Genomic DNA, 10,460 nt, shown 5'->3' with positions numbered 1-10,460 from the left:
AAAAAAAAAAGGGGGGGGGGAAGAAATAGAAAAATTTCATTGATGATTAAAAAAAAAATACCTCCACCATTGTCAGCAGCTAATAATCTGAAATTTAAAAATCCATTCAAAATTAGTACTAAATAATCTTTTAAAAAATCATACTTCAAATATTATGTCAAAATGTGTCCAAGTATTCTGTCAATATAAATAAATTTTTCTTGATTTGAAGCTGTTCTGAAGACTTGAGAAATTAGAGGGAAAACATGGAAAAAAATAGCAGCCCTACTAATTGAAAAGCCAGTGAGTAGCTTCTGGCTGTCAGCAATATAAGCATCAAAAGGTCTATGGAATGTTTCCTCATGAGCGATGCTCACTACTGGACATATTCTGGACAGTAGTTGTGCTATCAAGGCCCAATAATGTTCCAAGGTAAGACGGTTCTCTAGGATCCAGCATCTGGTCAGGTCGGACTGGGTGCACTATGTTTGCAGGCTGAGGAGTAAGAGTGTATTTTTCCAGAAAAGCTAGATCTGCTGCCCGTGGATAATCAGTTGGCTGTGGCTGTGGTGGCAGCATTTCGTGAGATGGTGGGGGAAGTGTAGTGGTATGAGGTACCAGGTCGCTGGATGTGTCAGGCATCTGAACTGGAACCAACGTTACGGGAACACATACTTCCGCAGACACATTCTGCAGCATAGTCTTGGCTTCTGGCTGATAAACTTTGGGCTGGTCCATATACTGTTTTGTTTCTGCTTGAAAGATCTTATCATCAGATGAGTACTCTATAGTTGGCAAAGACACAAGTTTCTCCTCAGAAGTACTGAGAGAATCCTCAGGAGACTTAATACCATGAACATGGTCAATGTGGTATTTCAGCTTGTCTTTCCGCTTAAATGTTGCATTACAGTGTTGACAGTTGAAAGGTCGGGCATCAGAGTGAATAACCAGGTGTTTTGTTAAAGTTTTCTTAATTCTAAAAGACTGATTGCAAATTTGACACTTGTATGGTTTTTCACCTGTATGAACAAAAATAAAATTAATGTATAATGTACCCTTTGATAAAGATGGTAATTTAAATAGCAAATTTATCACATGCATACCTGTAAAAACAGTAGTATTTTATTCTATCATAAATGAAGACAGCCTATCAAGCTCATAGAGATAATGAATTAAACATCAAAATGATCTGGGCTTAAGTCCTGGGTAAACCATTTAGTAGCCAAACTTTTAAGCCCGGTTCCCTGTAATGTAGAACAACAAAAAGTACCTATTCTCAGTATGTTGTTAAGTGCTTAATAAATCTTGTTGCTCACTATTACTTTATTACTACTGAAAATTAAAATAAAGGTTGATTAAACTAAAAACATTTGATTTACAAATTATGTAAAAAACAAAAGAGCAACTCTAATTAACTTTTTAGGAGGGGGAGCTGAAAAAAAATAGTAACATTGGTTTCTACCATGCGATCAAAACTTTTAACTTTCATTGGGGAAAGAATTAAGAATATCAAATCAGTTCTTAATTCTTCTGCAGTCAGGTTCTTACACTATAGTCTTATTTTGTTTTTTTATTTAAAAAAAAATCCTATTAAAGCCAAAGTGCTAGGCAGAATAATAACACCTCGAAGGTATGTGTATTCTAATCCACTGAAGCTATGAATATGTTATTTTACACAGAAAATAGGCTTTGCAGTGTACTTAAGATTTTGAAATGGGTAGATTGATTAGATTATCAAGGGGGCCAAGTAAGTACAGAAGACCTTAAAAAGTGGCTGATAACTAATAAAGGGTAAGTCGGATATGACAGAACTCATCTCCAAATTGCTGACTTTGAACATGGAAGGGAACAAGGGGCCAAGAAAGGTGAAAGCCACAAGTGATAACTGCGTTTACCAGGCAGAAGGTGCAGAGCAGGAGTAACACAGGAAGGGGACAGCAAATGCTAGGATGCAGCAGTGGCACAGCACTTGCATCAAATGTATGAGGCCCAGGATTCAGTTTCAAGAGCCCCCTCCACACCCCTAAAAGCCCTTATATGTCCCATGTACTATTAAAATTGCTATAAAATTAAAATCTATACAACACATGTAAGAAATAGAAGGACATTAAAAGGCACTTGAGCACCCTGAAAAGTTATGATCTTATCTATTTTTCCTAGAAAGCAGGCATTAATCTAGAAAAAATCCACCCATAAAACAAGAAAAAAGGTAGACTCACTCACCACAAAAATAAAGATGAAAAGGGAATAAACATAATAAGATTACATTATATAAAATTGAAGCAGAAAAAATTAATTTCTGGTAATGTAAACCAAAATAGCCATATCTTTCAAGAATGTTACCTCTTAAAAGCAGTCACGAAGGAAACTTTTAACAGCCTACTACTGTTCTATAATTTGATCTGAGTAGTGACAACACTGATGAATTTATCACAAAAAGCATACTGGGCTTTTCATTAAGATTTTTGCACTTTATGAGCTATCTTCAACAAAAATAGTTTATAAGAAAATATATGTTGAACTTCAAAAAAAAGAAAAAAAAAAAACCCAAACTGAAAATCAAGCCCTAAGCATCTTGTCATCCTTATGCCAATTCTAACTAATCCACTACAATCCAGCAAGGCCACTGTGAGGAAAATGTGTGCATGCATGCATGCATGTATTCTGAGGACTGCAAAAGCCAAAGAAATGGGAGAGAATTATTTCTCAACTAACTTCCCTCATTTTTGTAGTTGAAAGGAAGATTAGACATTAGTCATAGGAAAGCATGATAAATTCAAGCTGAAAATGACCTATATTGTACCCTGTCTGTAGAAATGATGTACTTAAAGATCACAAAAACTAAGTAAGAAGATCCTGAAACCCAACAACATGTAATGCCCTAAGGATTTAAAGACTTAAAAATAATCTAGAGAACAAAATTGTTAATTGTCTGTCTGTATATGTATAGATATTCATGTGGGTACAGGTGTGTATTTATATATATGTGAATGTCAGAAGTCAACTTGGTCCAGTCTGTTTTGGGAACATTGGCCTGAAGTTCTCCAGGTAACCAAAACTGGACTTGGGACATGCCTGTCTTCATTTCCCTAACACCACTTCCCCTAATAAAATTATAAGTGGGTACCACAGCACCAGCTTTCATATATGGGTCCTAGGAATCAAAATTGGGTCCTTCTGTTTGCAAGGCAAAGACATAATCAACTAATTGATCTCCCCAACCAGGACAACAAAAGCTTTTTGGTCATCAAAGGGGCACTGCCGGTCACTTCAATGAGGATGGTTCAATATTCTTTACCATTCTCTAGTTGAACAAACCTATAAAATTACTATATAATTGGTGATTCCTCCCCCTCACAAATTTAGGAATTTATTTTCTGAATAAGGGGTCTCTACCCAGTAAACATTAAGAGCTAATTTCTGGAATGTGTGTTGATAAGCTGACACTTGGGATATTGTCTTCTCAATGATCATCATGTGATGTGGGATTCCCCTCTACACAAAATATTACCTCTCATACACAGATAACATGGGGTTATGGATTTAGGAAACTATGTGATCAATTTTCGGAAGAGTTATTTTTGTCAAGTCCTGTTTGGGTCTCAGTAAGTCAAATCTAGAATGATGGCTGCTTTTATGGCTTTACTGAACACAGATGCAGCTACTTGTAATAATACCTACGGCTACTCTTGTGGTACAGCAACATAGGCCAAACAGTGACCAAACTATGACCAAAACAGTCTGGAGTATCTATTTACTATCTGGCTCTTTACATATACTTGCTGGCCTTTGCTTTAGATTATTTCTTCCCCTTATATTCCACCAGGGCTACAACAGTTGTTTTACTTTATGGTAGGGTTTATTCCTCCACTTTCAAAGAATAAAAGGATATCTTAAATTCACACCACATATAAAATAACCAGATATAATTCAGCTGCTATGGATTAAACTATCAATAAGCTCAATTTAATTTTCTGTGGGTTCACCATCTATTTCATGAGATCTATATGCTATTTACTTATAACTGAGGTGAAAAACAGCATTAACGAAGTTTCTTCAGTTTATACCCCTAAGTATACACTCCTGAAACTTGTTCATTGGAAGTACATAATTTTGCTTTTAGCAGCATCACTGCAAAAGTAATAAATCTTTACTGTTAACTATTTAATATTTAAAATTACCCAAATTAAATTACTTCCATTCTAACATTCATGAGATAATTTGTCTCTTTCAGAATAGCAGTATAAAATATACAAAGTGAGAATAAAGCAAAGAAGTTTTAAGTACATAAACATATTTCTTGATTTAAGAAAAAAATAAACCTTCAATTTTAGTATAGGAGGGAAAATGAACCCCATATTTTATTCTACATGGGTTAGTGGAATGCATCAAAAGCAAAGAATACTCCTAGAGCTGCCTGAGGGCCACAAGCAGCTCTCTGAGGAAAGAAACCTGTACATTACAACCTGATGTGAATGAGTCATGAATGTATGCATAAACTCTTTCAAAAGAAGAAGATGCCAGCAACAGAGGCCTAAGAATCCTGACAAAGCTCACACAGGAGAACCACAGGGCAAAGAAAAGGAGAAAAGAGTACTAAAGCTTGGGCTATTCACCACAGAAAATAATTTCCCAAATTCTTCAAATTGAGAAGAAAGCAAAAATGCTGCTTATTCATGACATGAACTTTAATAAAAATACTGTTTGTAAAAATTTCAGTCAGGAATAACACATATGGACATGTTGTACTATTAAATAACTACACAAAGACCTGCATTGATTACCCTTAACTTTTACCTGAATGTGTCCGAAAATGCATTTCCAGACTCGATTTTCCTTTAAAAATCTTCTTACAAACATCACACTGATGAAATGTTGCTTTATATCTAAGAAAGCAAATGGTTCATCTATTTAATTAATAATAAAAGTAACTGACAACTCTAAAACTCTACAGACAAATGTCGCATCAATAAAGCATACAGGCCTGGAGGAATAGGGTACTTTTAAACCCAGAGCTAGCCTCATGGGTCTTTCTCCATTTATATTTAACAGAACTTTTATAAAGACACTTGTAAGAATAAAACTTCAAAATGTCTTAAATCAGCCCAACTTTTAATTAGTTATTAAATACACAAAGGACAGAATACAGAGAAAAGAATTAAAAAGACATTAATACTGGACAAAATGGGAAAGAGGTTTAGAGCATAGAATTTGTGGTGAAAGAATATTCTACATTGTGATGGCAATGATAATGATTACCAGACTGTACAAAGAGTTTCACCTGAAGTAAATTTAAGTCAGTTAATTGAAGAGATAGATACTGAGCCTGACTAAATGAAACTGAAATAATTTCAAAAGCTGCATTCATTGAAGTTGGCACAGCTCTCATTAGTTTAAGCCTAAAGAAATAAAATGTGAATCTTTTGTTTTTATTACACACAGATATAAGTAATCTATAAGTCCAAAAGTTACATAGTTAGCAGCACAGTGGAATGTCTAACAAATATTGTTAAGGTCAAAATCAAATTTTACTTGTCAGGACTATGACATCTGTAGAATGAGTAGCATTTAAATGTAAGTCAATGTCTAACACTCCCTAGCCTTTGAGTAATAACATTGATCGTGTGTGTGTGTGTGTGTGTGTGTGTGTGTGTGTGTGTGTGTGTGTGTATTTCTTTTGAGACTTTCGAGGAATATAGAAACCAAAGAGAGACAATTAACCTACTGCAAATTAAACAGAATAACCAAAACGTGTGAGTTGTTCTCTACCCATGATGCTGCCAGCAGTAGCAAAGAGGAAAGCTGCCTCCACTCACTTTTGCCACACCTTCTCCCCTAGATGCACACTCTTGTAGTGAACCGTGAGATGGTCCCTCCGACCAAAGCACTTCCCACACTCTTCACACTGATGAGCCTTCTCACCTGAAAACAAAGGCCCACATATTTCTTTTAACATAATAGGCATTTAAGTTTTTTCCTTTTTTCTCCGAAATAATGACCAAACGGTAAGTTCTTTTAATGGGACACCAAGAAAGCAAAGCCACCCTTTTATCTGGGTTATTTCCTTTATAACATTTATTCAATTATCTTTCCCAAAGAACTCGAGCCTAATTTAATGAAAGTGAATATTTGGTCACATGGAAAAATTAGTAATCTTACATGGTAGACATCTAATCTTACCTTTCAATATAGCAGAACAAGACAAATAACTTCAAACCCAGGATATTGATTAGAAATACATAACTAGATATGAAATACCTCAAATAAACATACATTAAATTTAGATGAACTATTTCACTATTTAGAAAAAGGACCTGAACATTTTCAGATCTTTGTATTTTTAAAATATTTTCATCTATAGGGATTTCTAACATTTGCAATGAGCCAAAATATAAATACCATGAAAAGTCCAACTGATTACCTATTATTATACTGCCATGCAAAGGCTGATCACTGTCTCAATACCAATGCACAATTAATGCATGTGACTTCTAGAATTACAAACTTAGAATGCCCTTACTAGAAATGAAAATGCACAATCTCAATTAAAATGTCATCAGATCTTTAATCTCTTAGAAGTAAGGATAGCTGCAATTTGCCTGACTATGATCATTAAGAAAGCCATCTGTCACACTTCATACTTCAGGACTGTCTATAATACTGATGATAATCACCTGTTCTACTGTGCACATAGAGATGGCTCTTTCCCATTATTGTGCTCACAGAGTTGGCTCTTAGCATTTCCTGAACATCAATCTGAGACGAAAACATGTGAAAGAAATCCCCAGAGTACAAAAATTATAATGAAAATATCTGAGAAACTGGTCAGGACTACAAAGGTGTTCTTTTCCAAATATAAGGCTTCAAAATCCACTACAACATAAACTTTAATACTCAGTTATAACAATGTCACTTTAAAACCAAACTTTCACTAACTTCTCAAATATAATCACAGTGAGAAATACTGTTCTCTCTTCAGGGATGTACCAATAGTATTGCTGCATACATCAGCATAATATGCAAATTATAAACTTTGAGAATTTATTGAAAACTAAATTTTAAAATTTCAGTAAACATGCTATGATTATTTACCTATTTCCAGATGCTTTTACAAAACAGGTCTTAAAATCATCATTATAAAGGGGTAATCAGCAAATGTCAACTATTAAAACCACAGCTAGCAAAAATAGAAAGTGCTATTATGTTCTCTACAGTGTTTTTAAATAGTTTTGGAAAGAGAAATACAAAATAAAACTTACCTGAATGTATTTTCTTGTGCTTTGTTAGGTGGTCGTGGCGAATAAATGTCTTTCCACACTCATCACACTCGTATCTCTTATCATCGTGATGCACTCTTAAGTGCAGCCTATAAAGATAAAAGAACACAGACTACTCAAACTGCCGTGGAATGATAATGCTTGATAATGATTTAGTGATAAAAAGAATGAAAACAGGCTGGATGCTCAGCACCCTCATGTATCATTTGCTCTGCACGTAGGACTTTAAGAGTCCTTCTGTCTTTTAAATAAGATCCTGAGGTTCCTATTCACTTCTCCCAAAAGGGCACTTCAAAACATGCATTTCCCATATAATTCCAAATACTTCCTAAGTTCTTAGATATTAAATCTACCTCACAGACTCTTCTAAATATTTGTGGATGTTATTGATCTGAGTCTCAAGAATATATTTAAAGAATTAGAATTGTTCAAATGGATAAGTATACAAACAACAAGATAATGACAGCTACTGATTGACAGTAACAACTGATGATTATATTACTCTGGAAAAATGATACTATATACAAATTGATAGCTGACAAATCATAATATTTTAAAAGACCTCAGGCTTATAAAAATAATATTTTAACTACCTCACACTAAAAAATGGTGCTTTAAATTCAAAGATAAACAATAAAAGGTTTAGATTATTGAAATTTACCTAGTTTGAATCACTTTAACTTCTACAATGTTTTGTGTATACCAAAGTGAAAGGAACAGTCTTTCCACTCAAGTTTCTAAAATAAGTGTTGACTTTATATTAACTAAAACAGCAAAGTGGCTAGACAAAATAATCTCTTTACAGTTAAAGAGATAATAAATGAAACCATGACTATTAAAGCCATAAGATTATAATTCTAGAATTAACTAAGAAAAATTACAATTATACATATTTCTTAGTAAATACCTATTTAAGGAGAAATTCAGAACCTTCAGTTACAGTCAGTTACAGTCATTCAGACATAAGACAAACAAGTAACAATGCACAGAAGGCCATCTAAAACTGAGAATTCCAGAATCCTTAATGTTATTTCCATACTAAATATATTCTTCTACAATGAAGGATGAAGAAATAAAAAAAAAAAAATGGAACACCAGAGTTTTAATACTATTTTCACCCAAAGACAAAATAATTTAATATTTAAATAATGAACATTTAGTAAAGACTCTGGTAAAGTTGATAATGAGGAAATATTCAATGTTTTAAACAGAGAATAGAAATAATTAAAGAGAAATCAGTAAAAATTTTTCCCAGATGCATATAATGAGTCTAAGAAAGGATTTAATTGAACAAACCACTTATAATAAAATAGAATTAAAACAGACCTGTAATTTTATCTCATTTAATACAAAGGAAGATAACTTACCTGTATGAGCTTCCATGACGAAAACTTTGCCCACATATACTACAAAGATGAGGTTTTTCTCCACTATGTATTCTTAAATGTTCTTTCAAGGTCGTCCTATGTTTAAAAATTTAAAACCACACATATAATATATATATTCCAGAGTTCTTAATCTCATATTTTCTGATATAGATAACAAATTATATTCCTTTTGCCAATATACATACTAAATGCAGAGTTCTAACTCCTTATTAAAACAGAGGACTACAGTTTAGCCATTCCTTCAGCAAGCACTTTGCTAGAACACTTGTAGTTCTTTTCAAGTTTTTCTACACACCTAAAGGTCTGAATCAGGATGGACAAAGTTATTTAGGGAGAGAGTAGTAAAAGGAAGTGTCCCTGACTTCTGGTGGCTTTTCCAACCATCTTGGTTTGGTTTTCATGTCAATCTATCAGATGACTTCGAAAGGCAGAACATGAGCTGAAGCTCTGCCAGCAGATGGTGCTCATCTACAAGAACCACCAAGCCTGACAAGTGGGGGAAAACCCTGCAGATATTTCTAAACTTATGTATAAAAACAATTAGCGTAAACAGAGAAGTGTTATCTTGATTTTGTTCTGTTTTTCCTTCTTGGCTCATTTGATTATTTTGTTTTAATATAAGGGGGAAAATAAATTCATAACCCACCTAATAAATTTATAATTTTCTAACCTATAAATATTTCATATTAAGTGGCATAATGATTTTCCAACTTCCCTACCACATTCATAATTTATATTATGAAATCAGCATTTCTATTTCTAAGTTGAAGACCATAAAGCTTAAATACACTGAAGGTTTTAATTTTTGCATAGTGTTTCACAATGTAATCTGAGCTGATGACAAGCATAAGCATCCTGTTTTGTTTTCCTGGTAATGGGACTGCAGACATGTGTCACTAAACTTGGCCTCAAAAATTTATAAAACTTACACCTGTTTTTCAAGATCAGCATTAAACATATGCTCAGGAACTGAAACATTAGCATACTGTCAGGTCCCTCACTTATCCTATTCCCCTTTCTCCCCTCCGAAATAACCACTCATATTTACCATGCTTGCTGCTTCCTTCTCATACACACACCCTAGTACACAAGATAGCACATGCCTTTGAAAATCTGAGTTGTGAGCACAGTCCTAACAACACTGGGACTACAGTTAGCTCACTAAGGCGTACAAAAAGCACTACGAACAGGGTCTGTGGATGGACACCATCTGCAGATTTTCAGTTCACAAGGCCACCCTGACAGACAAGTAAAAGTGACAAACAAACAGGATGTAGCAAACCAACTATCTGAACCTGCAAACCCTGGCTTCTGTGATGTCTTTGTCATTTACATTTTAAACTAAAGTATAATTAGAGTACTTTGTGTCCTGAGTTATCTACCTCCTATAACACTTATTAATAATTTATAACACATATAAGTGCTTCAACGTTTCTGACTGTGCAGATAAATTTACCTTTCCCGTACTGACTTCCCACAAATGAAGCAAGTCCATTTTCTCTTTCCACCATGAGTACATTCTATATGGCGTTTCAAATTTCCAGTGTCATTGAATTGACGACCACATATATCACATGGAAAGGGACCTAAAAAAAATAAAAGCATGTATTTGAGTTTAAAGATAGAGATAGATACTACGCTAAATTCAATAGAGCTAACACAAATTTGTTGCTACCACCAACAGGAGCATATGCAAAATCTGTAATATTCTGAAATTATTTGTTTATATTCTCTTCTCTCCTAGGTTGTTTATTCCCAAAAGGCATTTCTAACACTTAGGCCCAAATACAAGGATATATATATATATATATATATA

At 34.0% G+C, this 10,460-nt stretch overlaps 1 protein-coding gene across 1 annotated transcript in view; it reads right to left on the bottom strand.

Moving 5' to 3' along the window:
• Positions 1–21: 21 nt before the first annotated feature.
• Zbtb41 (zinc finger and BTB domain containing 41) overlaps positions 22–10,460 on the bottom strand; it is a 28,821-nt gene continuing 18,382 nt past the window's right edge. The window contains exons 6-11 of the mRNA XM_005348451.3: positions 10,101–10,230; positions 8,624–8,719; positions 7,239–7,345; positions 5,796–5,901; positions 4,777–4,865; positions 22–998 (exon numbers count right to left, since the gene is read on the bottom strand). Coding sequence (XP_005348508.1) covers positions 340–998; positions 4,777–4,865; positions 5,796–5,901; positions 7,239–7,345; positions 8,624–8,719; positions 10,101–10,230 — 1,187 coding nt within the window. The 3' untranslated portion in view covers positions 22–339. The remainder of the gene's footprint in view (positions 999–4,776; positions 4,866–5,795; positions 5,902–7,238; positions 7,346–8,623; positions 8,720–10,100; positions 10,231–10,460) is intronic.

The sequence above is a fragment of the Microtus ochrogaster genome, chromosome 6 (genome assembly GCF_000317375.1).
Source record: "Microtus ochrogaster isolate Prairie Vole_2 chromosome 6, MicOch1.0, whole genome shotgun sequence".
NCBI lineage: Eukaryota > Metazoa > Chordata > Mammalia > Rodentia > Cricetidae > Microtus > Microtus ochrogaster.
Note: the sequence above shows the minus strand (reverse complement) of the source record. Positions and strands in the feature narration are given on the sequence as shown.